This window comes from Cutaneotrichosporon oleaginosum (assembly GCF_008065305.1).
Source record: "Cutaneotrichosporon oleaginosum strain ATCC 20508 chromosome Unknown ATCC20508_contig08, whole genome shotgun sequence".
NCBI classification, from domain to species: domain Eukaryota; kingdom Fungi; phylum Basidiomycota; class Tremellomycetes; order Trichosporonales; family Trichosporonaceae; genus Cutaneotrichosporon; species Cutaneotrichosporon oleaginosum.
Genome location: NW_027072177.1, coordinates 432,435 through 457,495, shown reverse-complemented (window position 1 = coordinate 457,495; position 25,061 = coordinate 432,435). Strand labels below are relative to the sequence as shown.

General features: G+C 59.8%; 12 protein-coding genes across 12 annotated transcripts; 6 read left to right on the top strand and 6 right to left on the bottom strand.

The window, feature by feature from the left end:
- Nucleotides 1-311: 311 nt before the first annotated feature.
- Nucleotides 312-1,775, bottom strand: COLE_07781 (uncharacterized protein; the record flags this gene model as incomplete). Its single annotated transcript, XM_065626577.1, has 3 exons — nt 312-818; nt 895-1,278; nt 1,314-1,775. The coding sequence occupies 3 exons, from the start codon at nt 1,773-1,775 to the stop codon at nt 312-314; spliced, it is 1,353 nt and encodes a 450-aa protein (XP_065482140.1).
- Nucleotides 1,776-2,375: 600 nt separating this feature from the next.
- Nucleotides 2,376-3,392, top strand: COLE_07780 (uncharacterized protein; the record flags this gene model as incomplete). The annotated part of the gene is made up of 1 exon (XM_018425244.1): nt 2,376-3,392. The coding sequence occupies one exon, from the start codon at nt 2,376-2,378 to the stop codon at nt 3,390-3,392; it is 1,017 nt and encodes a 338-aa protein (XP_018280460.1).
- A 589-nt stretch (nt 3,393-3,981) lies between these two features.
- On the top strand, nt 3,982-4,985 carry COLE_07779 (uncharacterized protein; the record flags this gene model as incomplete). Its single annotated transcript, XM_018426506.2, has 3 exons — nt 3,982-4,617; nt 4,658-4,871; nt 4,909-4,985. 3 exons carry the CDS (start codon nt 3,982-3,984, stop codon nt 4,983-4,985), a joined length of 927 nt encoding a protein of 308 aa, XP_018280461.1.
- Nucleotides 4,986-5,246: 261 nt separating this feature from the next.
- COLE_07778 (uncharacterized protein) lies at nt 5,247-6,196 on the top strand (the record flags this gene model as incomplete). The annotated part of the gene is made up of 3 exons (XM_018421250.2): nt 5,247-5,858; nt 5,908-6,121; nt 6,159-6,196. The coding sequence occupies 3 exons, from the start codon at nt 5,247-5,249 to the stop codon at nt 6,194-6,196; spliced, it is 864 nt and encodes a 287-aa protein (XP_018280462.1).
- Nucleotides 6,197-6,458: 262 nt separating this feature from the next.
- On the bottom strand, nt 6,459-7,694 carry COLE_07777 (uncharacterized protein; the record flags this gene model as incomplete). The annotated part of the gene is made up of 1 exon (XM_018425245.1): nt 6,459-7,694. One exon carries the CDS (start codon nt 7,692-7,694, stop codon nt 6,459-6,461), a length of 1,236 nt encoding a protein of 411 aa, XP_018280463.1.
- Nucleotides 7,695-8,496: 802 nt separating this feature from the next.
- COLE_07776 (uncharacterized protein) lies at nt 8,497-11,422 on the bottom strand (the record flags this gene model as incomplete). The annotated part of the gene is made up of 9 exons (XM_018422577.2): nt 8,497-9,425; nt 9,464-9,547; nt 9,583-9,769; nt 9,809-10,123; nt 10,168-10,321; nt 10,357-10,503; nt 10,541-10,812; nt 10,850-11,041; nt 11,105-11,422. 9 exons carry the CDS (start codon nt 11,420-11,422, stop codon nt 8,497-8,499), a joined length of 2,598 nt encoding a protein of 865 aa, XP_018280464.1.
- A 2,217-nt stretch (nt 11,423-13,639) lies between these two features.
- Nucleotides 13,640-13,849, top strand: COLE_07775 (uncharacterized protein; the record flags this gene model as incomplete). The annotated part of the gene is made up of 1 exon (XM_018422578.2): nt 13,640-13,849. One exon carries the CDS (start codon nt 13,640-13,642, stop codon nt 13,847-13,849), a length of 210 nt encoding a protein of 69 aa, XP_018280465.1.
- A 1,105-nt stretch (nt 13,850-14,954) lies between these two features.
- COLE_07774 (uncharacterized protein) lies at nt 14,955-17,021 on the top strand (the record flags this gene model as incomplete). Its single annotated transcript, XM_018420753.2, has 2 exons — nt 14,955-15,709; nt 15,764-17,021. 2 exons carry the CDS (start codon nt 14,955-14,957, stop codon nt 17,019-17,021), a joined length of 2,013 nt encoding a protein of 670 aa, XP_018280466.1.
- A 141-nt stretch (nt 17,022-17,162) lies between these two features.
- On the bottom strand, nt 17,163-17,511 carry COLE_07773 (uncharacterized protein; the record flags this gene model as incomplete). Its single annotated transcript, XM_018425246.1, has 2 exons — nt 17,163-17,444; nt 17,476-17,511. The coding sequence occupies 2 exons, from the start codon at nt 17,509-17,511 to the stop codon at nt 17,163-17,165; spliced, it is 318 nt and encodes a 105-aa protein (XP_018280467.1).
- A 495-nt stretch (nt 17,512-18,006) lies between these two features.
- Nucleotides 18,007-18,333, top strand: COLE_07772 (uncharacterized protein; the record flags this gene model as incomplete). The annotated part of the gene is made up of 3 exons (XM_018426507.2): nt 18,007-18,093; nt 18,126-18,272; nt 18,304-18,333. The coding sequence occupies 3 exons, from the start codon at nt 18,007-18,009 to the stop codon at nt 18,331-18,333; spliced, it is 264 nt and encodes an 87-aa protein (XP_018280468.1).
- Nucleotides 18,334-18,437: 104 nt separating this feature from the next.
- On the bottom strand, nt 18,438-21,658 carry COLE_07771 (uncharacterized protein; the record flags this gene model as incomplete). The annotated part of the gene is made up of 6 exons (XM_018422579.2): nt 18,438-18,482; nt 18,564-19,238; nt 19,285-20,374; nt 20,417-20,890; nt 21,055-21,268; nt 21,634-21,658. 6 exons carry the CDS (start codon nt 21,656-21,658, stop codon nt 18,438-18,440), a joined length of 2,523 nt encoding a protein of 840 aa, XP_018280469.1.
- Nucleotides 21,659-22,407: 749 nt separating this feature from the next.
- On the bottom strand, nt 22,408-24,393 carry COLE_07770 (uncharacterized protein; the record flags this gene model as incomplete). Its single annotated transcript, XM_018420754.2, has 4 exons — nt 22,408-23,039; nt 23,075-23,545; nt 23,594-24,041; nt 24,268-24,393. 4 exons carry the CDS (start codon nt 24,391-24,393, stop codon nt 22,408-22,410), a joined length of 1,677 nt encoding a protein of 558 aa, XP_018280470.1.
- Between the last annotated feature and the right edge of the window lie 668 nt (nt 24,394-25,061).

Here is a 25,061-nt window from a genome sequence, read left to right as displayed (position 1 = left end):
AACTGCGTACTCGTCCTCGAGTGTCAAGGCTGAGGTTACTTGCCTCGAGAACGTCTGAGAGCGCTGAGGGCTGCACACATTTCAACACTGTCTTTTATAATGCGCCCCTCGTTTCTCTTCTTGTTATTCCCTCGCGATACATATACTTTGCGACAGGCACGCACTAATGCAGGCGCAAATGTTCATGACGAACTACGTGCGATCAGCCGCGAGCAACCGGCCTGCGTACGTTCAGCTGCAAGTGTCAGAACGGAAAGGCACCGCATTTACATCTCATCCAACGGAAAGGCACCGCATTTACATCTCATCATTTACAACTTGCTCGCCCCCTTGTCCCACACTCCCCCACGCACTGTAGCTAAGAAGCGGCCCAGAGCCTCCCCGACCCCCATCGGATCCTCCTGCACGGCAAGGTGTCCCGCAGTTGTACGTTCATTCCGTGCTCGAGGAGGGCGGCTAGTGAGCTCGCGAGCGATCTTCTCGCCACCCATCCACTGCGCGTCCTTAGACATAACGAAGCCTACCGGCATATTGAGGGAGGGAAGCAGGTCCCAGCCACGCTGAGGGGAGCGGCAGTCGCTGAACACGACGGCCTCGCACCACGGTGGCGTGGTCAGCGTGAGCTCGCCGTTGTTCTTGGGCACAACTCCGTGGCTGAGCCACAGGTCGAAAATGCTGTCGGGAAACTTGGAGAACATCGGGTTTGTACGCATCGTTTTCGCTGCGTCGAGCGAGGGCCATGTATCACGCCGTTTAAGCGTAATCGCCTGGACGTGGTAATTCATTGCTGGGGAGTTGTTACCTCCTGTAGGTTGGGTCTGTCGTCAGTTGCTGCGCGGACGATGCTGAAAGAGATACAGTATGGGCGAGAATATTCGGGAAGGGGTAGCTCACCATAGGCTCCACCAAGAAGAGGCCCTCAAACAGTCCCGGCACCGCGGCAGCAGCGTGCACGGCCATGTTACCGCCAAGGGAGTGGCCGACGGCGAAAACTTTGCGGGGCGATGCGCGTTCCCTCCACTCAAGCGCCCAGCCTACTTCCTCGTCGAATGCGGGCGCACAGTGGCTGAGAAAGTTGAGGACGTCGCGGGCACCGTCTGCCCAACTGTGAAGGGGAGGCAGCCTACCAGCGTTGAGGTCCACGGACGTTCCGTGTAGACTGTCTTCCAGGAAAAAGACCTCGTTGACCACCACAGCAGCCGTGGAGGACAGTATGTGTGTCCCAAACTGGACGGTGGGAGACGACGCGAACAATGACTCGAGGAGCGGGTGGTAGTCCTGTTGTCAGCCCTCGCGCGCGGTATTGGCCTCACCTCCTTGAGCATCCCATTCGCATGGAGCATCAGAAGCGTCACGCCGCCTTCCACAGGATCCTCCCGCCGCCATCTCTCCACGCTAAGCCACAGCCCTTCGCCGCTGTTCGTTTTCCAGCCCGCGCCCTCGGTTTTGGCCGCCTCTCGTGCCTGCTCGGCACATGCAACCTTGTCCTTCTCTAATCTCGCGGCGCGGGCCTCCTTCGTCTCTGTCTCAGGTATAGAGCTGTAGGGGTACGACGAGCGAGAGAGCGTACCCTCGTACATCCTTGGATATGCAGCGGGACATGCGTGTACGCTCCTCACATACCCAGGCGGCGCGAAAAGTGCGGGCCGTGTAGGTTGAGATGGGGGAGTGACAGAGGGAGGCCGGGTGAGAGGTGCGAGGGTGAGCGGCGGCACCACCGGCGTGGGCGCGAGCGAGGGGCCGAAGTGAGGAGGAAACGGGGGAAGCGATGCCATTGTTCCAGTTTTTAGTGAGCGATAGAGCGAGCCAGAACAAGATGGGGACCGTTGACGAGGAGGATGATATGGGTCGCGACGAATGCGGAGGCCCAGCTAACTCCGGCTACTTCGGCCCGGCCCGACGCTTGCCGGGTGCCGATGACATGACAAGCTTAAAAAAGACGAGCGCTCTATATTCTCTTGGCCGGGCTTCGCGGAGACGAGTATGCACAGTCCGTGGTTAGATCATCAGATGGGGAACAAGGCCGTACAGCCAGTTAAATCATGATTCCAGGTGCGAGGTATGTGGAAGGAGATCTACGGGGGTAGTGGGGCAGGGTTGCCAGTTCCAATCGCTTCGGGTGGGAAGGCGGAATTCCTCAATCACCTCGATTCACCGCGATCCGAGAGGTCCAGGCTACAAGGAATCAAACCTTAGTGCTCTTCCGCTGCTCGTCGCACGTTGATCACTTGACTTATCTCAGTCGTGCTAACTGCTGGGATCTGCGCCCAGTTTGGGTTGTGCTTGAATGCCAAGAGATGGGGACGAGGCACTGCCGGCCACTCACTCATAACTACAGTCGTAGCAACTGGCCCCGGACGAACCCCACGCTCGTCATGTTCGCAGCTCTTACACTTCTCGCCACCGCTGCGGCGCACATCAACCCGCCGAATATGACGGGCAACACCACACACGACGTTGCCCTCTTCAAGCGGGGCACGGTCAATGCGCTCGTCGGCACTCCTGGTTTTGGGCTGTACCTTGGCCTTGACACCAAGGCCGAGTTGTCCTGGGTCACAGAGCGGTATGGGCTCATCAACAGCTCAAGCTTCGAGCCCCTGGACGGCACCTTCGAAGGTTACTACTATGGCCGATCTATCTCGGGCACGCGCGGACGAGAGGTGATCCGCTTCGGCCAGGCGACTTACTCTAACGAGATGGGCTTCACCGACCTCGCACCCTCTGCTGTGGGCGGAGTCGACGGCGCTCTGGCCCTAGGCGGTAGCGCCACCTCGTTCTTTGGGCAGGCATCGGCATCGTGGCCCGAGAAGATCATCGGCGTGCGCATCCCCACCAACAACCAGAACCCGGGTGTGCTCAACCTCGGATACACCAACGCCGACCAGTATGTGGGGGACCTCGGCTGGCTGCCTGTCATTGGAGGCGAGGGATGGCGCGCCTCGTTTGACGGCATTAGGGCGAGCGGTAACCGCACCGCTTCCCACCCAGGGCGCAACTTTGCGGTGTGGGACTCGAACGAGGAGACGAGTGCTGCGCCATACGACGTTGTGACCGCTATCTACGGGAATAATCCCCGCATCAACAAGATCACAGTTATCTGGATGATGCCGTGCGACGTCATCGAGGGCACGACTGTGCGAATGCGCCTCGGCGGGAGGCAGACGCTGCTCTCGCGAGCGGCACTACTGCGCCGCGACCCTACTGATCCCGGCCAATGCATAGCCAATTTCGCAGTTAGCGAAGACGATAACGTCCACCTCGGGCGCACGTTCATGCGCACGTGGTACACGGCGTTCTCGGAAACCGAGGACGGGCGACGCATCGGACTCGCGCGTCCTATCTTTCTACCCGGTGTGACGATGAACTCGATCAGTATCAACGAGGACTTCTAGGACTGTGTGCCGTATAATCTGACAGTATCAAGGACTATCTGGACATTATACCGCAGAAAGCGAGCATCAGATGCACGGCTCTGCCGGTGGCGCGCATGGCAGCATAGGGGTGACCGAGGACAAGAGCTCGATAGACGCCACTGCACAGACCTGGAATGCGAACGCAACACTTGGCGTGGCCCCGGCACACCAGTTTGCGGGACTCCTTGCTGATGGTGTTTCATGCAGCGACTCCCGTGGGGAGCCTGTTCTGCAGCGTTCTGTGGCTCCGGGGCTCAAATCCGGGTAGTGATGATGTGAGCGTGGTGGGGGCGTGGACTGGCGCCACCAACGCTCCTCGCGATCTTGAATGGTGCATAACATTCCTGCAGAGGCCCCAGCTCCCACTTAAGGACCCGATGAGCGCCCGGGTTGATCGAGCAGCTGCTTTCTTCAGGCTTGGCGAACAGCGAGGCAAGGGAGGGGCCACAGTGCGGCGGGTATGTTTGTAAAGCCGGTCTCCTTCCATCTGGGCATCCCAACTTCCAATCTTTGCTCTATTTTCTCTCTTCCATCCTCTCCTCAGCCTTCACAAAGACATCTCGGCAGCATGGGATGGCCCTCGTCGGCGCGCAGCACTGGTGGCGCTTCGCCGGCAACCCTACACCCGCCTCCGCCGTACAACGAGAAGACGGCCCACGAGGGTCCCGGCCCAGGCCCCGCACCGCCGAAGTCTGTCCCCGCACCGGCCCCCATCCCAGTCCGCCTCAGCACCGACACACTCCATCGTACCCCGACGCTGCCATCGCCGCCGCCGCCCGGATCTTTTGCCGCCCTGCTGCTGGACAACGGTCAGCAGATCACCGCGCTGCGCTTGCCTAAGCGCATGATCGCGCCGCTCAGCGCCGCTATCTCTGGCGCGTGGCCAGATGGACTCCTGCGCTGTGCGGCTAGTCCAGTGCAGGGCGGGTGGGAGTGGGAGCTGAACGGCTGGCCATTTGTGCAGCATGTTGAGAGCCGGAGAATTATCTTCGCCATGCTGCAGGTGCTTTACGCTGCGGGGTGGGCCGTGCAGTGTGCCAACAACATCAACAAGCACCACCTGGCCAAGGGAACGATCTTTTTAAAGCCGGGCGATGCGTGTGCCAAGACGTTCTTCGGCATCAGCTTCTTCAAAGAGGATCGGATAAGGTTGATCGACGCCCCAAGTGCCGACCTCCGGGCCGCCTTCGTCGCCATCGCCAAGGTGAGCAACATGCCGAGAAGTGAGCGCGAGCTAACCTTAGACCTGGCACAAAGGGGTGCAGGAGGCGAAGGAGAAGTGGCCAGGCTGCGTGCAAGTCAAGCTTAAGGGCACGCCGTTCTACACCAACGACCGCACCGAGCAGGACTTGATCCGCATCATTCTCCTCGACATTCTAAGCGCTTTTGACGCCCTTGGCTATGAGCTTGTGACTTGCATTGAGATGGCCGATTTTGTGCGGCACGAGGGCACACAGCGTGAGTGTACCATCTTTCTGCGTAGAGCTCATGGCAGCCGAGACGTGGTTCTTCGCCAACAAAACGCGGTCGCGCGAAGGCTCGGTGCGCAGCAGTGTGTACCATGGGTCGTAGGTGTGAATACAGGCTTGCGATTGTGTATAAGGGTTGTCGTTGTTCTACCGGGATCTTGTTGATGCAGGCTCTGTTAAGTGATGTGCCCAGCATTCCTGGCTTGGCTCATATCACGCCCCGCCGCCCATTCACCAGCAACCGACGGGGTCCGGGACACTAGTAACAGCGCCCTGACGCTAGCGTGTGTTTCTGAGTCCAGTGATCCCCGGAGCACTCATAAGGCTACATGATGGATAGACGGTTGGCGGCTGACCATCCCTCATGGGCAAGTTCTCATTTAAGAGGAGTAGCGGACCACCCCGGCGCGCGGCAGAAGCGCCTCCCCCGCCATACCAGCCCAATGTCTCATCTTCGGAGGCCGGGCCGAGCACCAGTACCCCCGACTCGAGGTCTTCGCATGAGCAACCCGTCGCGTACGAGGACGTCAAGCACCCGCCTCCCAGTGGCGACCCGCCGCCCTTCGCCTGCATCATTCTTGGCAACACAGACCGCATCAGCATCCTCCGCCTCCCGCCGCACCTTGTGCCTGCGCTCTCGGACGCCATCGTCTCTGCGTGGCCGCAGGGCATTAGTCGCGGCGAGGCTAAAGAGCAGGGCTGGGAGTGGAAGCTCCGCGGCATGCCTATGCGCGACTATCTCGTCGCGCGACGCATCGTGTTTGCCCTCCTCACCACTCTCTACGCGGCGGGCTGGCATATTCGTGGCTCGGCCAACCTTAGCAAGGAAGACCTCGGTAAAGACAGCGTGTTCCTGCGCGCCGGACCGCCATGCACCAAGCGGTTCTTTGCCGTCGGTCTCTGCCCATGGGATCGCGTGCGAATCGTCGATCCGCCGTCCGAGGAGGTGCGCAATGCGTTCTTGCGGGTTGTGCGGGTGAGTGATGTTGGGAGGGGCGTGTTGATGTGGCGACGGCTGATCTCAGACGTGGCACAAGGGGATCCAGGAGATCAAGGAAAAAGACTCCGCCTGTCTCGATATCAAGCTTCGCGGATCGCCCTTCGGCACCGGGGATCGCGGAGAGCAGGCGAGCGCTCGGCTGCTGATGCTCGATCTCCTTGGTGTCCTGGAAACGCTGGGCTATGAGCTTGTGGTGTGTATGCAGCTGACGACGTCATTCGCAGAAGAGGACGAGCAGCGTGAGTCGTGTCGCGTCATGGGACGGGCTGACGGCAGCGCAAACGTGGCTGTTTGCTAATGCCGCACCGGTGTGAACCTCAAAGTATTGATAATGCTACAAACTCAGGCTCTGAGTTGCTACACGCTGACCTGTGGCTTGCGGTGCTGAAGTGAAACATAGCTCTTTCACCCACAGGCAGCTGCACTCTTGCGCATAGCTCCCAATCGTACCTGTGACTCTGCAGCACAAAAGGTGCATAAACATGACCATACCCGAAACTAGTGTCCGTTCCACTGTCCAACATATCGCGCGTAGGTGCTCACCGTATCGTAAAAGTCCAGGGTGCTGGTTGCGCTTCAAAGAGATAACTTTGGTCGCCACTCAGCGACGATGCTATCCGTTTCTGCGCGCCACTGGTCAAACGTGACTACGCGCATTGTCTCAGAAACTTTGTGTGCGCGGTCAATCTCGCTTCGGTCCCAGTGCCAGTTCTCCTCTACCGAGCGGCCGAACGTTGCGTCGGCAACGGAGATCTCGTATAATCGTGCGCGCATGGCGTTCGTCATTTGCGGTGAGATTGTGCCTCCGACGTCCACCTCTACGTGGTCATTGCCTCCAAAGATGCGGCGTGTGCGGTTTCGGCGACGCTGCCGGCGAGACTCGATGGGGTGGCCAGAAGCGATGCCGATGTAGTACGGCTGACAGCGCTCGACGCCGACGAGGGTGAGACTCGCGCCACCGGCGAGCCATGGCACAAGGCTGTGCAGGAAGGGGAGGAGGACATCGAAGCGGTCGGCTCGTCCTGCGAGGTATTCGTATTCCTCATCGTCTCCGTCACCCTGAGGGCACAGGACGAGGGTGACGCTCTTTACCCCGTGCGAGCGCTTCGCACCGCGCATCATCAACCCACGTGGGAAGCTGTTGCTGCTTTGCACGAAAGAAAGGTGGAGGACGTAGTCGACGCACTCGCCACTGGCGTGGATAAAGCCTTGGTCGGGAGGATTTGGGGAGGAGAGGTCGATGTAATCGACAAGTGTGGTGGTGGGAGGGTGGGGCATCGATGTATCGGCGCGTCTCACGATGGAGGGGTTGTGGAGGAGGGTTGCGGGCGGCCAGGCACCCAACGCCCACTGACCGCGAACAAACGCTGGCGTGGCGGCCGGGCCAGAGCCGCGCGCACCGGCTGGATAGATGTCCAGTGTGCGAGTGTGGGTGAGCTTGGCGGCATGGTCGATCCAGTCTGCATCCATTCTGGGCTGGAGCGGGAGACGGGTCTGCATATCCGGCGCCCAGTACTCGACGGTTGGGTAGTCGAGAGCGATGATGGCAACGTGTGAGAAGAGGGCTGCGTCCGCGCGTGATCGCGCCCCCTTGCTTGTCTGCCGGAGGGCCATGAGCTCATGTGGAAGACTGGCGGCAATGATCAGGTCAAGGAGGTGCGGAAAGGCGCTGCTGTCCAGCAGCGGGTCAGGGTCCGAGTCCGGCTCGTGGTCCGGCTCGTGGTGCTTGGCGACGGGCACGGCGCGTCGACGGCGAGGCCAAGTGCCGGTCGCCAGCAGCTTTGACAGCGCCTTAAGAACCAGCGCTGCCATGCTGCGGATGATCGACGGTGAATGGGGCTGATGAAAGGTGAAGAGAGGAGAGGTGAAAGGGCGAGGGGATCTGATGTGGTGGTGGCGATGACGGTGGAGGTCCGCGCGCCCGGAGCATCCTCGGTTCCGCAGTCATTTCGGCGTTGAAGCCGTCAGAAGCAGTGACGGCGAGGGCTGCAGCACAAGATGTCCGACCTCGTGACTCTGCCGACCCGCAAATCTCGCAGATCCCGATGCTCAGAACCTTCGATGACCGACGTGGTGATCTCGTACGTAGGTCTGATGCTCGTGTGACGATGAATGACAGCACGGTATGCGGAATGCGGAAAGAGCTTGGATACAGAAGCGGTTACGCACGACTGCGAGGAGTTGATGTTCACGCATCACTGAGGACTAATCGCGCAGAATGCTTAAGATGATGAGAAAATCGGGTCCATGAGGGGTGGGCGAGGAGCAGCGTGACTCGCCCATGATGGTAGACGTTGAGAATCTCTTATCATTGTTCCTCTGCACTCTGTGCCTTCTGTCAAACCTTGCAATCAAACTGTCCCGCAGATAACGTGAGCTGCCGTTAAGCTTGCTTCTCGATACACTGAATCCAGCTATTGGCTTCCTCAGTGCAGCTACGGTAATTAAGAGACCTTTGGGACGACAGAACACTGCTTAAGATCACGTGATGTCGGCCGCGCATGCCGCGCGGATGGCTGCCAGCACAACTAAAAATGGTACAGACCAACGTGCATGTCCTCCTAAGGATACCTCATTATATACTGGAATAGATCACAATCGCCACGACGGACATTTACCACCTCCTGGGCTCGAGCTGCGACTCCGCAAGCGCGCTCGGCTCAATGAAACTCTCGGCGTCACGCGGGTGGTCGTGCGAGCTGTACTCGTGGTTTTTGACGCCAAAGCTGTCGCGTGACCCTCCAGGGTGGATCTGTGATTCTTCAAGAGCAGGCATCTGGGCAAAAGAAAAGCGCGAGTCGAGCTCGGGCTCAAGTTGCGACTCCTCCTGGGCGGCCTCCATCTGCGTGGGCATCGGAGACGAGCTGTACTGCAGACTGTTGCGGGTGCGTGGGGGCGGCGAGAGCGGGGTCTGTGTCGGCGGAGAGCGTGGTGGCGGCGTCAATTGCGTGAGAGGGTACGATTGCTCGCCAATCTTCAGGACAGATGGGCGGAAGTTCATACGACGGCTGACTCGGTTCGAAACCGGGGGGGCTGGGAGGAGCTGGGACTCGGCTTGCGCCGCACTTGTGGTTGAGCGCTCGTCGATGACGCTCTCCGGGAAAAGGCCACTCTCGGGAAGCACGGACATGCCGCCACGCGTCACCTCGTAGTCCATGCGCGTCTCCTGAGGCAGCACGCCGCTCTCGGGAAGAACCGAGACGAGCGGCTGCCCGTGAGGCGTCGATTCAGTGAACACGCCACTTGAGGTGCCCCGGCTCCCGCTCGACGTCGAGCCACGTCCAAAGAAACGCTGCAAGGTGGGCGACTTGGCTGGGACTGTCGGCAGAGTTGCTGTCCTTGGGCCACTGAAAGTAGGTCGGCGGGATGAAGGACCCCCTGAAGAGCTTTCACCATTAGAGGAGGTCTTGCCAGTCTTCTTCTCAATGTAACGCCTGATTGCCAGACCGCGAGCGTTGGCGGTGCTAACGTTTCGTGGATCAATATCCTGACCAGTGGCCCAGATGGTGATGGCACGAATGGGACCGACATAGTGGTGACGACCTGCTCGTCAGTGGACGAGAACTCAAGAGTTTCCGTACCGTAAAGGAACCAGGAGGCGAGAATGACAACAAGCATACCGCCAATCGTCATCGGCAGCCAGCTGATGATCTGTTCACCTTTCTCTGCTTGTTAGAAAGGCTCATACACTTGGGCTCACTGTGCTCCCGGAACATAGCTGTGCCGTTGAACTCAGTCAAAGGCATCGAGCCTTGAATGAGGGAAAGAATTAACCACGCGATAGCGACGCAAGCACACGGCTTGCTGATCTTGCCGAGGGAAAATTCAGAGCGACCAATGTAACGAAGGTCCAGCCCTGAAAAGACGTAAAGAATGAGAGGCAGCACCTGGCGGTTAGTCCTATGTTAACGGCAATAGACACCCACGTAAGGAACGTTGATAAAGTAGAAATGGAACGCATGGAGGAGCGAGGTGTAGTTATTGTGGTTCACCAGCCAGCCTGTAGTACTGAGGAACATGGCAAGAAGAAGAGCGACCATGGCAACCCATGGCTCCTTGTGCTTGTCTGTAGTGGCCATGAGTTTCGAGAAGGGGATGCCCTTGTCGCGCGCGAGTGCGAAGATGAAACGCGAGGTGATGAGCGTCGAAGCGAGAACTTGCGTGATGGTACTGAGAGCTGCGATGATGGCGATTCCTAGAATTCCAGATTTGCCGATTTCCATGAGCTCCCCCATTGGCACCTACTTTGTGAGCACGCGTCTCGGGCGTGGAAGGCAAGACTCACAATGGGGAACAAGGCTCCAAGGCCTAGGGTGATTGGGGTGACGATCAACATGTACATGATAACAGTGGCGTAGATGTTGACGTGGTGGAAGATAGTGGTCGTCCACAAGACACGCGGGACTGTCCGAGAGGGATGCCTGGTCTCCTCGGCCATGCTAGGGTTAGATACAGGTGCCATGCGACAACTCACTGAATAGGGGCATCGACCGCTGTGACTCGAAGTGGCAGACCCATAAAGATCATACGCGAGAAGCCATAAATCCAATTCTTACGCAGGGGGAAACCCCAGTTCTTCGGCCCATGGTTTTCCTTCATGATCACGAAGCCGGGGTTTTTCCTTAATGTCAGAACTGCACCAACATTATTGTCCTTACGGGATCTTGACAGCACAAGTGATCAGCATGGCGTACACCAGGATGATGAGGATAACGTTGAAGACACCCGCACCAATCCAGAACCAGCCAGTGCGGGCGACACGAGTAATGGTAAGGATCGCCACAAAAGCGACAAGCGACAGGTAGAAGACCGGCTCCCACCACTGTTCGGGCTCAAGCGCAAGGCCGGTGAGAGTGTTAAACTTCTTGCCTGACATGGAGACGTAGATAGCCGTCAGACTAGTCGTCACGCCGAACAAGTAGCTGATTGTCTGGAATTGTAAGCCAGATATCTTTGTCGTAACATACCTTGCCAAGATGCATAGCAAGGGTGAAGCCCGCCACGACCCATCCCCACTGACGCTCGCCACCGATTCCGGCGCGGGCCAACTGCCACGCCCACGTAGCCATACCACCAGCAACTGGGAAAGTGGATACCAGTTCAGAGAACGGCCCGATGAGACAGAGATGGAAGAAGATGAGGAAGGGGTAGCCGATAACCTGGTATGGTTAGCAATTGGCTCTCATCTGCCGTAATGGCGGTTTCATGCGTCAAACACCCACAAACAGCAGCGGTCCGTTGTGCGCATAGATCGACTGGTACGCGATAAACTCGTAGATGAACGAGTTGTGGGACACGTTGAGGCCGGCGCTTGACCAGAAGCCAAACGACCGGCCTAGGGAGACGTCGTAACCCAACATGCGGAGGCGGTCGTCATCAGAGAGCGGGGAAGCCTGTTCGCGCGCGCATTCCTCCTCGACTGTAGGCTGGATCTTGTAGTCATCATGGTGATCGTCTGTGAACTCGCCGCTCGAGCTGGACGGCATCGTGTCGGTGATGTTGGTGTATGGAGGATGGTGAGGATTCAAATGGCCCGACATCTTTGCTCTAGTGTCCTCACTCGGCCGCCCCCTCCTGCAAGATTGCTTTATACGTCCAACTCCCACGCAGCTGGGTCGCAGAACTGTCAAGGGCAATCTCTCAGTAAGAGACTTCATACTGCCCATCACAGCAGGCGGGACTGGCGGTGGCTCGGACGGGGTCTCTTCGACGCCACGGCACGGCGCCGCCAGGCGACACACCCTAACGGATCTACCTCTCCCTACAAGACGCAGGGCAGAACGCACTGTCAGCAGCGATGAGCATGTGGCATGCGCAAGGGATGCGTCTAATCCGAAGAATATCTCCGTGAGCCGCCGTCAGGCGACCACGGAGGCGTTCTCCCCGCTGAGGAGCACCATCAATTGCCACCCTGCACTCTGGCTGGACCAGTCACGCACGCCCCACCGCACCTAGCTCTGCACACTTGGGTTTCGGGAAGAAGTAGCCCTAGACACGAATAACGGCATTCCATCACGGCACAACCCTATCATCCTGACGAAACAACTGCTTGTCGTCCGCCGAACGGTGCTTGGCACCAAACTTTGCGCCACGCGGGAATGGTGGAGGCGTACGACAGCAAGGATTGCTGAAGAATACCACGAGGTTTCGTGCCAACAATCATTCTGCTTCGGCGACTCACCGAAGATGCTCGGTGGGATCTTCAAACAGAGGCAGTAAGTGTGGGTATCCACCCCAGAAATAGCGTTCCCTTCATTAAGTGCCTTGGGAATAGCGGGAGCGCTGGAAACCCTGCTGAATATACCGTCGCTTCCATCTGCTGCGCTGGCAACCACTGCCACAACCCGTGCTTGCATGCTTAATTCCTCGCCGTGCAGTCACCCTGCCCGGATAAGTGGGACGCCGTTTTTCGGCCCGATGACCAGTTGACACCCACATGCTGCCGCCTGCTATCGGAAACAGCGTGGGCCGAACGCATGCAGATCACACCTATCGGTATACCGCATGATGGTGAGGATCAAACGTCGAGCCCAGAGTGGGGGTCGCCTTTGGCATCGCGAAACAGTCACGAAAGCCAGAGCTAAACCTTGCGCTGTTGCCGGATATCAGATCTGGAGCGCTAAAGGACAAGACATGAGCCGGGCATGCACTCCGTTCTGGACTTCGAGAGGCACAGCTTATTCGGTTTAACGGGCGAGTGCGCCGTCACGGAGCGGAGTCGTGCTCCAACGACTGGATCGCATGCTGTGCAGTAGATAGTCTGAAGCACGGGACGCAGGCGTCAGGATGGCGTGCGTTTCACATGCCGCTACGCATAGGGTCACAGTATCTGTCCTGCTCGGTCGTCATGGACTCGGACGCCGAACTGCTGGGATGCTGGTGGGCTGGAGCCCGCAGAAGGATAACCGCCTGTCAACCCCATATATCGGTATGCACCAGGTAGCATCCGTGCGTATTGTGACACACCCGCAATTCACCATTAGCGCCACCCTGCACTAGTGCTCGGTCCGAAAACACTCATCTTATCAGGTGATGGCAAACATGATGGAGCCGGAGCCGTCACGCGACTATTGGCGTCGCCTCGTTGCGACATGGGCCTTCACTACGTGCACTGACGCAACCGTACCGTCCATAGACGCATCCTCAATGCAAGCAAACACCATGAGCGTCACAGAATGCCCAGAGACACAAGCTCGGTCGGGGCCTGGATGGCGTTCACCGAGCGTGTTCAGCAGATGAGCCTCGTATCGATTTCCCGAAATCCTCGGTGATATTGGAGGAACGAGGGAGATTCGGCCACATGCCGATCCCGTCGACAGGGTGTGGCGCTCGCTGCCTCGCAACTTTCCTCGCGCTTGGTGCAAGCTCAGCCAGAACGTCTTTTCGGACTCTGACGCTGTGGCGGCAGCATGAATGGTCCATGAGGCTTATCGGGCCAAGTGGCTGTGAGCCACCCGATCGCTCAGCTGGTGGCTAGTGGTTCCTCTAAAGATGTATTCGCTGGGAACCATGGCGCGTGTAAATGAGCAATCAGCCATCAAGTGAATGGCAGCATTGGGGCTGATCGTGCAAAAGCGGAGCAAGGGGTTGAGAAGCTCGCTGCAATGCAATCAAATCCCCGCTCCGTTCGGCTCAATGGCTCATCGTCAGCGCCGCTCTCGACAAACACAACGCTCGTCGTACACCTCGAGCGATCGCATCGAGCCCGTCTGTTTGAGTACGAACTATTCCCGTTATCCGTCGTGTCACAGCAGCCCATGTGCTTCCACCGTTCCAGACTTGCTTTCCCACCGCCCCACTCTTCCATCTTCCCGCCCCGCTCAAGCTTACCACGCAACTCGCTTCCAACAGCACTCCCGCAGACGACGTACATGTCTCCGACCCAGATCCATGGAGACTCTGGATCCGATATCGACCCTCTACGCGGGAGAGACATTCCCCACTCAGGATGCTCCCGATCCCCGTGAACCAATCCCTACGAAACGCCACCAGCCTCCCTATTCTCCTTTCCACCCTCCCACTTCGGCGCTCATTCATTGTGGCGATCGCCGCCAATTTCTCGATAGCTCGATATCTCACGGAGCTTAGACGCGTGATGGATGGCTGCCACGTGGTGCACGGCTCTCGGCGAGCCCTACACAACAAGTGTCCATCATAGTCGCACAGTAGTTCGACGGTTGCCTGTTCGTCGCTCCGGCTCAGTTATCAATTTCTTGGTCCAACTGACGCTCCCGAGTAGACCGATGGCACTGCAGGCAGCTCGCAGAGCGCCGCACTCGCAGAGAGCTTGTGAGCTTGCGCCAGCTTGCCCGAGTTCCGAATCATGCAAGCTGGGTTGGAGAGGGAGGAGGCCAGGTGAGGACTGGAGCACCTTTGGAACGCTCGTGACACGTCACCTCAGCCCGTGGTTCTGACGCTGCAGTAGTTTGCCCAGGGGGCTCATCAGCCCATATCACCACTGACGGCCGACCTCCTAGCCTTCACATTCGTCGCAATAACATCTCACGGAGTGATTGGCACAACTTCAGACCTTGCGTCACGGCTCCGCTGACGGCCGACGCCAGCGTTGCCGGACTCACCACCCCGCCTCGGTGTCGCCGGTGCATCGCATATGACGCACGTAGCTGTTGGCACATGTGCTCGAGGCACTGGCAAGGCAAAGCACCGAGTGCATCGGCGCACTCGGCGCACGGAGTGCTCACCACCATCATCGGGCATTGACACGAGATTCCGGTTTAGAAGCCGAAGTGTGCAGACAAGAAGGACCGATCTGATCGCTCACAGCCGCGTGCCAATCGAAACCAGACGCGTCGGACAGCGATTCCATTGTCTTTGTTCCAACTATGCTAGCACAAGCTTTGTCCTGCTGTAATACCGACTTCGTACTTGTATTCAGCCGTGGCCCGCGGCCGCCGTTGCGGTGACGGTGTTCGGCATCTGCCTTACCGCTTGTGATCGGCCATGTCCGGCAACCTCATCTGTGCCGCTCCCCCATCCGGCTATTGTCCCATGGCCGGTTCCTCATAAGTCGAGCGGCTCACCTCAGCCCACCATCCCAACACCTCACTCACCATGTCCGCCCCCGCCGCCCCTCCCGCTTGGGTCCAGCAGCTGCTGCCCGTCAAGACGACCGGTCCCGCGCAGCTGGCCGCTGAGCGCCAGAACTCCAAGGTCGACCCCAAGGCCCTCGAGACCCTCCTGTACCCGGGGGACACTCTGGAGATGCGCCGCGCCGTCGAGGAGACGCTCACGGCCTCGGGTCTCGGCTTCGCGGAGAAGCTCGAGGCGCTGCCCTCCCTCGGGCGCGTGGAGAAGATCGAGCGGTCGCTCGAGCGCGGCAAGGCGCTCAAGCGCCTCCGCAAGAAGCACGGCTGGTCCGACGCGCAGTATTCGTACGCGTCGACTGCGGCCGGCGAGGCCAACGTCTACGGTCTGCACGACAAGGCGTTCATCAAGTGTCTGACGGACCAGGGAAGCGCCGAGCAGCATGAGCGCTTCCTTGTGCCCGCCAAGGCCGACAAGATCATCGGATGCTACGCCCAGACCGAGCTCAGCCACGGCTCCAACGTCCGCGGTCTCGAGACGACCGCGACTTGGGACCCCAGCGACAAGACGTTCATCATCCACTCGCCCAGCCTGACTGCGTCCAAGTGGTGGATCGGCACCCTCGGTCGCACGGCGAACCACGCTCTCGTCATGGCTCAGCTCATCATTGACGGCAAAAACTATGGCCCACACACCTTCGTCGTGCCCGTTCGCGACGTGCAGACCCACGAGCCTCTCCCCGGCGTGTACGTTGGCGACATCGGACCCAAGTTTGGCTACGCGTGAGTTCATGAGCGCGGCAACGCACCTCCGTTCATCCCGGCGGCTAACCCCAGCTCCATGGACAACGGCTTTGCTCTCTTCAACAAGGTCAAGATCCCCCACATCAACATGCTCAACCGCTTCCAGGTCGTTGACCCCGAGACTGGCAAGTACCAGCGCCGCGGCTCGCCCGCCTTCGTGTACGGCGGCATGACGTTCCTCCGTGTCGGCATTGCCGCGGACGCCGCCACGACGCTCGCGCGCGCCGCCTCGATCGCGGTGCGCTACGCTGCTGTGCGCAAGCAGTTCGCGGACGAGGACTCGAAGTCGTCGGACGAGATCCCCGTCCTCGACTACACGATGGTGCAGTTCCGCCTCCTCCCGCTCGTCGCGACCGCGTACGCGCTCTTCTTCGCCACGCAGGAGCTCGGCGCCCTCTACGGCAACTACGACAAGGCGCTGGGCTCGGGCGACCAGAAGGGCGCCGAGGCGCTGCTCGCCGACCTGCACGTCGGCTCGTGCGCCCTCAAGGTCCACGGCACCTTCATTTCGGTTGAGGGTATTGAGGCCGCGCGCCGCGCCTGCGGCGGCCACGGCTACTCGCACTACTCGGGCATCGGGCACCTGTACGCTGAGATGCTCCCGTCCGTCACGTACGAGGGCGACAACTACATGCTCTCGAAGCAGGTGGCGCGCTCGCTCCTCAAGCAGGCCAAGGCCAACGGCCCCCTCTTCGCCGCGTACAAGGCCAACCCGCGCCGCGCGTTCAACTGGGCCAAGGACGAAGACATTGTCGCGTCGTTCGGGCACCGTGTCGCGTTCCAGACGCTCCAGATCCTCGCGCTCCGCGACGACGGCTGGAGCTGGAACCAGCTCCTCGTGCCCTTCTGGCGCCTGTGCAACGCGTACGCGCAGTACGTGATCGTGCGTGCGTTCGCGTCCGCCCTCTCCGGCCTCGCGGGCAAGGTCCCCGGCCCCACCGCCGAGGCCATCGCCGACCTCTTCCACCTCCACGTCGCCGTCGTTACCGACCAGTACGCCGCCGAGTTTGCCGACGCCCACGCCCTCCCCGCCGACCGCGCCGAGGGCCTCCAGCGCCAGAAGGCCACCCTCGCGCTTCTCCAGCGCGTCCGCCCTAACGCCGTCAACCTCATGGACGGATGGGCGTTTTCGGACATGGTCCTCAACTCGTCGCTCGGCCGCTACGACGGCAACGTGTACGAGAGCGTGTTCAAGCGCGCCGCCGCCAACCCCGTCAACTCGCTCACATTCGACGTCAACCCCGAGTCGGACGTCTTGGTGCGCCGCCGCCAGCCAGTTGCCAAGCTCTAGGCTAGATTCAGGAGAAAGGTGGATAGCATGTTGTAGGGATTCTGGATAAGTTCTGCCTTATGTCGTAATCTGCTTCAGCTGCTCAAGTCCGTCACATACCCGAACTGACTACGCTTAACCAAATACGATGTGGCTCCAAATCTACAGCTTACGCTTCTTATTGCGCTCCTGCTTCACTTTGGCGGTGCCGCCCTCTACCTCACCCGTCTCTTCCTTGACGTCCTCCTTGCGCTTCCTCACCATCTTGCCCAGCTCTTCGCCCACCATGCCGGCCTTCTCGCCCGCCATGCGCCGCGCAAACCCCTGGATCTTCTTGTTGATGCGCTCGCCACCGTGGTCCCCGACGCCTTCGAGTCCGGGTGTGGCGTAGAGATTGCGCCGGTTCGCGAGGATGAGAGAGATCACGGCGCGGAGGAGGATTTCCTGAGGTCAGACCAAGGGGTGGGCGACTCACATCATGCGAGTCCGACCAAGCATCGCGGGGTGGCATCTCCGCTTGTGGTGGTAGGAGTTGAGGAGGGGTTGACTTGTGTGGTGAGAGGTGGAGTTGGTCGAAGGTGGGGAGAGTCCAACGTGGCGGGGGAGATAAGTGATTCCAAGGCGAGAAGGAAGCGCTGTGCCCCATGACGGGAGCTGTCTCCCCTCCTTCGCGTGCATCTGTCTTTTGCTGCGCCCTCCCGTCGCTCCAGCGGGCGGGGCGCGGGTGGATTGTTGATGGGACAGCCGACTTCGGGCTCGCACTTCGGCTCGCTCAGACCTTGCCTCGACGTACGGGGCGCATGGAGCTCAGCTGGTCTCACGTCGCCCCGACTCGCTATTGTCGCTCACTTTTCACTTATGATATCGCACTCTCTCCCACATACGACTGCCTCCCGTCTTTCGCCTAGTACTTTCGCTACTCCCTGACCCAATCCACAACACTCTTCTCCCAAGGCTTATCCCCTCCTCTCTCCAACCTACCTTGCCTCACTTCGTTTACGCCGACATGCCCAAGGTCAAGAGCCAGACGAAACTCAAGCAAGAGGTCAAGAGCGAAGACGAGGATCAGGAGCGCGAAACGACCAAGCGTAACGTTAGCTGACCTCACGACACTGCTCACGCTAGCGCAAGGCCTGGACGCTTGAGGAGGAGGAGCGGTTCGCGGCCGTCATCGACAAGCTCTGCACTCATAACCTTTGGCGCGAGTGCAAGGATGACCCCGTACTCGCGGGGCGTGGCGCGGGCGGCGTCATCTCACATTGGAAGGCGATCGTAAGTGTTTCCGACTTGTAAGCTCACTCAGCGCAACAAGGCCTTCAAGAAGTCAAGCTAGACAGTATGGCCATTAGTAGTGGTTCCGTCTCAGTGAACGCGATGCATCCACCTCGAAGTGATAGGATCTCTGGATCCGAGACCCGTAAGGCAATGTATAGATGTCTAGTCGCGACGCACGATCTTGGCGTAGCTTGGCGGGTGGCGGGGCTGGATACTGAGCGACGTGAGACGCGCCTCGATCTCGGCCTCAGGCGTGCTAGCCGTGACAATCGCCGGTGTGGTGCTCACCTGTGGAGCACTGGGAGCGCTGGGCGACATGGAGTGCTCCGCCACCGCTGGTGCATGAGACGGGCTCGGCGCCGGCGAGTGGCGCACAGGGCGCGACGAGGGCACAGGCGCTGAGGGGTCGTACAGCGACGGCGTGCGAGACGACGGCGGCATGCGGCGCGGGAAGTCCGGGTCGATATCGGGGACCAGGACAGGAGGGACGGGCATCGGAGCCTTCGTAGGGTTCCGCAGGATCGACACCGCGACTTCAGAGGCCACAGGCGACATTTGCTGAGGTGTCGTCATATCTGGGTGCGACCCGCCATGATCCGGGAAGGGATTGAGCTGGACATGGCTGGGCTCATTGTATACTGTTGAGCCGTAGGTGTGCTGGTCGTTCCGATTCCCTTCACTTCCACTTCCATTCCATGCAGTGCCAGCGGGAGACGGCCGCATTTTGACTTTCTCGATCTGCATGGGCTCGGCCCTAAACGCCGGCGCCTGAGCCCCACGGTGCAGAGGCGGGAAGTCGCTCGTGCTCGGCTCAGCTCCAGGATGTGGTGCGGACGACGGGTGGTAGGGCACGTTATTGGCAGCCCAATCAGGCCGCGGGGGCAATGGATGCTGCCCGGGTTGGGGCTGCTGGATCTGTATTGATGATGCGCGCCGTGACGAGCGCGACGAAGTAGTTGAGGCCTGTCGTTAGATAGATTCCAAGCGGAGATGTCGCAGCTACACTCACTGGACTCTGTCGCCCGCTGCGCCGTGTGTCAATTGTCGGCCTCCCAATAGACGACGAGAAACTGCCCTGGCTGGGCTTGACCGCCTTCTGGCGGTAGCCGTAGGACTGCTGGCCAGACGGATACATACTCCCAAGGCGGACGCTGCTTGCTGCACTGCGCGTACTTGTTGTTGAGCCGCGCGAGTGCGGCCGCGAGTGGACGTCCTGGTACGAGCGCGAGGAGATAGATGAGGCGGTAGAGCTGAGTGGATCCAGGCCGGCCCGCATCGGCATAGGGTGAGCCAACGGTGGACCATATGATCGGCCTTGCTGGACCTGCTGTGGATGACCATTCGACATTGGTGGCGCGTACGGCATGGGCAGTCCCTGGGGAATGGGCATCATGGACATCATGTTGTGCGCTTGCTGGGAGGGCACGCCCATGTCTGGAGGATACCAGCCCTGTGCCCCATGAGGCATCATGCCCATCATCTGCATCTGACCTGGCATGGGCTGCGGTTGCCATGGTGGGCCATAACCGCCGAGGGGCATTGGGCCGGAAAACTGCTGGTTAGGATACGGTCCCATCTGCCGGCTGAGGTCTGGGCCCATCTGGTAGCCCATGTACGCCTGCTGCATACCCTGGTAGCCGTCGGCGTAAGGCTGGTTGAAGGCTGGGGGGCCGCCGTGCGACCCAGGGCTGACTGGAGGGACAGATGACCTCTCAGGTGTTGGGTGAGACAATGATCCGTAGACAATCTCACGCTCCGACTGCAGCGTCCGCCTTGGTATGTCGAACTCGTCATCGCCATCCCCATAGCGCGATGCCTGGCGTGACCTGGGCTGACTGGCTGCTGTCGACATGCTGTCCTCTTCCAAGTCGCCGTCGCCGCCATAAATCCTCTTCTTCGCCTCCTTGTACGCGATTTCGCGCTCTTCAAGCGTCCGCCGATGCCCAGGCGAATCGGTGTTATCGTCTGCTGAGACGGAAGTCGCCCTAGATCCCCCATCCTCGTCGGTGACACTTAATGTGTCGCGCTGCATGATGCGGAACTGTTGCGTTGGTACTTCTGCGGTCTCGGGTACCAGCTTGGCAATCTGCAAAGTTGTCCTGACCGTCAGCACTGACATGACAGGGAAGGTGGGTACTCACGACTGAGGATCCAGTACGCCGTCGACTCCTACCACCATTGAATGCTTCTCTCCCACGACCGCGCGCAGGCCGTACCACGCCGCAAGCTTATAAACGATCCTCCGCAGGTACTTGCTGTGAGCTGCAAAGTCAAGCTTCTTGCTTGGCCCAAGCTGGTCGAGAGGCGAGGTGGATGTGGATGGCTGACTCGACTGAACACTCGAAGTATGTTCACCGCGGTGAACTCGCCCAATGAAAGCCTCAATCTCCTTGCCAATGATGAGGACGCTGAGGCGCTCCTTGGTCGTCAAAGCGATCTTGAGCTCTTCCTCGTCTTTGAGCGAGCACAGGCCCATTTCCGCTGGGGGTGGGTTGACCGCCGCGGATCCTCCCGGTAGTGGGGGACTGGAGGTGGAGATTGTGGTGGGGCGAGGTGAGGCGAGTGCGCTACTTGACGGAGCCAAGGAGTCAGTGACACTGGGAGGAGTGGTGCGGCTGCGCGTTAGCAGCCAGATCAATCGGAAAGAAGAGAGTGGATGCGACAAGAGGAGGAGAGAGTGTGTGGTGGACGGAGCGTAGAGGCAGGTGACCACCGCAGGAGGCTCGTCGGATCCTCGAGGAAGGGTGGAGGTACGTCAGTGCACATCCTTGACACTCACCCATTCGAGACCGTGAGCGCGGGGCTGGGTGAACGAGCACAACGGTCCACAAAGTGCTGGCTCGAGCTGTCGTCGCAGTTCTCGAAATGACAGTGGACCATATGGCGCCCCGGGTCATCTAGCTCGTCCAAGTCTAGGGGAGGGTGGACTCTCATGGCTGCAAGGCGGGGCGTGAGGTGGTGATTGGGAGGCGGCGAGGCGCTCGATCCCTGGACTGGGTGTGAGCGGAGCAACATGAGAGCAGAGCGAGACGTAAGGGGCGCGGTTCGGAAGGTCAGTAAGCGGCGGCGGAAGGCTGGAGCGGGATACGGGCAGTTGGAACGCGGCGCTGACTTGCTCTTCCGCGCCGTCCAGTGCTCGGCCTCGCGCGCAGCGTGGCGCTCACGGCACTACGTGAGCCCTCACCCTCTCAAAGCCAAGATCGGGATTCACTTCCCGGAGAGGAGGCCCATACACGTAGAGCGAGAAGGAAGGCACAGAACGCGCGATCACCGTGTGGCCAAGAGCGCTGGGTGTACGGAGGCGCAACGAACAGGAATAGGAAGGAGAGCGGCAGCGTGCTGCGTGCGCCGTACTCACCAGCCGAGGCCGTGGTGGCCATCATGCTGCGCCGCCAGAAGAGGCAGCGTGTCTAGCGCGGGGCGGATACGATCCTGCGAGGTGGTATTGAAGCGCGGGAGAACAGAGGAAGGTGACACGCCGTCCGCGATTGAAGGCGCGGTGCGGTGCTGGATCGGGTCGCGATCTGATCGCTGGCTCGCTGGCTGGGTGCGATAATGTCGCTCGTTACGGCGCTCAGCTGGTGGAACGAGAGTCGAGACGATGAGTGATCGAACTGGGCGATCGCCGGCTTAAAGTGCGGATGTGGGGTGCGAGGGGGGCGGCGGCGCGACGTGGAAGCGGAAAGGTTGGCGCGGAGCGAGAAGAGGCCGAGAGCGAGAGAGTGGGAGAATGTGAAAGGGGATCAGATGCGAGTGCAACGCGAGCGTTGAGAGCAATGGCGAGGTGGACGGACAGATGACAGCTGACGAGCCACGCTGACCCCGCGAGACGCGACCCCCCATACACCCGCCTTCCGCCAAGCCTCCACTCCGCCAGGAGACCTCTACCCCACTCTGACTCATCCATGCACTGCCGTCTCCGTCACCCCTCTATTCAATCTCGCGTGCTCCCGCAGCAGCCCGCAGCCATCAGCCATCAGCCACCAGCCATTAGCCATTAGCAACTAGAATACATGACGGCGAGCGCCGCCGCTGGCACCAAACTCAATAAGCCAGCACACCATCTACGGAGTCTACACCTACTGATACACGAGACGGACGAGTCCCGAATCGTCCGTAACCTACATGCACATTACGACGCGCGCAAGGATGGAACACGGCCAAGCCTGGCCCCAATGCGCTTGTCGTTGCCACCCCGCGACCGCGGGCCCTCAGAGCGCAAGTTCTCCTTAGGCTGCCTAGTGGGCTTTGGCGCCAGACTCATCCAAGCCTGGCTAGCATTAGCCTTGGCCTTGCGAAGAGGCATTGGTGGGAGCGAGGGGACGCGGGTGAGACGAGGCTTGGCTGGAATGGTAAGATCAACCTCTTCTTCTTCGTCCTCATTCTCGTCTTCGGACGCCAAGGTGTTTGTGATCGACATCAACGCCTTCCCCCGCCCGACTGGGCTCGGCGTCGGAGATGTCGGCCTTGTCCGCGAACGCTTGGTCTGGGCTGGAATGCCAGTCTTGCTCGCGCTGCGCTTGCTGGGAGACGCGGGCGAAAACGGAATGATTGGCGTCCTAAGCGTCTTGACAGGTGAAGGGGATGATGGCGGCGTTGACATTGGTGTGAGCGGGGATGAATAGCCGGGGAGTGTGCTGCTATCGCGAGTACTAGTATTGCTGTCGCGAAGAGGAGTTTTCTTCGTGGAGCGGCGGGGGGATGATCGCGGTGACTCCTGAGAATTTGGTGGAGTTGGAAGGTGGCATTCGTCGTCCCAAGAGGCTAAGTGTGAGCGACGATGATGTAAAAGTACTTACAGAGGGGCTCTGATGTCGGCTTGGGCTTTGACTTGGGCTTTGGCTTGGACTTGGACTTGACGATAGATGCGTGGACAACGGAGGAGTCAAGAATGGTTTGGAGCTCCCAGTCCTGTGGCCGCGCCTTCTTCCAGTCTTCTTGGACAAGGTCGACCCAGTCGTCGGTCGGGCCTTGGACGTGGTAGTCGATGACGCCTTCCCACTCCTTGTTCGGAGCTGTAGCGTTGACAAAGACGACAATGCCCTTGCGCTCGTGTACGACCTTGGCAAAATCTTTGATGAGATGCTTCAATCCGTGAACCTTGAGTGACGTTCCCATGATGAGAAGTACGTCGGGACGACGCTTCATGTCGTGGGCCTGGAGCTCGCCAATCTGGTCGCCGAGTGGATGCGCTTCATCGTACAACACAATGGAGGGCCGCAGCGTTCCCACTGATGTAGCGCGCGCGCCGCGATTGACGCGATCGGCATCTGGTGTCAACAAGGCAAATGGGGTGTGCGAGGACAGATTGCACTCACGCCTTTCCTCGCAAGCTGGGCAGCTCGGAGCCTCGCCTTCACGGAACATGCAAACATATTGCTCGCACGCCTCGAAGTCGGCCGAGCATAGAACACACCGCACTCGCCCCAAGTCACCGTGGAGCTCGACATTACGTGTGCCATTCTTCTTGAGACCAGTACCGCGCCCACCGCTCTCAAGACCGAGGCGGCGTTCAAAGCCATCCACGTTCTGCGTGTACGACCTTAGGAGCTTTCCCTTGGCCTCGAGACGGCGGATGAAATGATGTGTGCGGGTGGGCTCGGCGGCCTGGCATGCGATAGAGAGCTCTGCGATAAAAGTGTAAAAGATGGACGTTGTTTCTGGGGTGGAGAACAATCCCGAGGAGAAGAGGTCTTTGCCAGTCACGAATGATTCGGGGTAGCGCGCCTTGACGAGCGAGTACAGGCCGTCACCGGAGCGAAAGTCCTGCACGTTAGCGAATGACGTGGGCGGTTGGGGAGGATAGTTTGGTGGCTGGTCGGCGTGGTTGGGCGGGGCAGTTCACCAGGTGGAGAAAATGGAGAGCGCGTTCACGCATTGTCTACGGCCACCGCCTCAACGCCCACTCATCACTCGCCGGCCGACCTTTGTCGCTCCATCCTCGGCCGATGCGTGTCCTGACGCGATGCACATCTCCCCATCTCGTACTTACGGGGATGCCGCTTGAGCACGAGATACCCGCGCCGGATACGACGACGACACGCCTGGCTTTGACGACGCGTAGATTCACGTCGGCGAGTGCGCGGCGGGCATCGAGGGTTAGGGTGGTGATGGGCATGGTCGAGTGGAGTGGAGTGGGGGCACGGGCGTTGGCCCGTGGTGGCGCGCAGGTGACGGCGGGGGGTGGTGGTGGGGTGGATGGAGGATGGTGAGGGGGGGGGACGGGGAGTGGGACGAAAGAGCAGGAGAGAGAGGATGCGAAGGGGATGCGGGGGCGGATGAGGAGGAGATGAAATGACAGTAAAAGAGAATGGATGTGGATGGAGTGATCAAGATGAGGAGGAGTGAGGAAGAGAGAGGACTACTGATGAAAGGGGGGAGCGTGCTGTCAGGGTCAATCATGCCCATACTGTACGTACAGGCAAAAGGGGAATGTTTACTGAAATCATACGCGCACGCCCGTCCATCCAATAAGGCACGCTCTTCACTCCCTCCTCCACCCTCCCTCTCTCTTCCAAGCTACTAGTATATTGTACAACACAAATATTTACTATCTCTACTGCGCCACTGCTGCGCGCTGCACTGCTGTTGTCTACTCTACACAAACTCAGCGTTCTCATCATATCCTTCGTACCCCTCCAAGTCTTCATCGCCCTCCAAGTCCACCTCGCCCTCCACCACCACCATCCCTTCATCCGGGAACTCGGCCGCGTCGGGAGCTTGCTCCACCGCCAGCGCAGCCTGTCGGTCCTCCTCGGCCTGTCGCTTCTGCTCCTCCTTCAAATC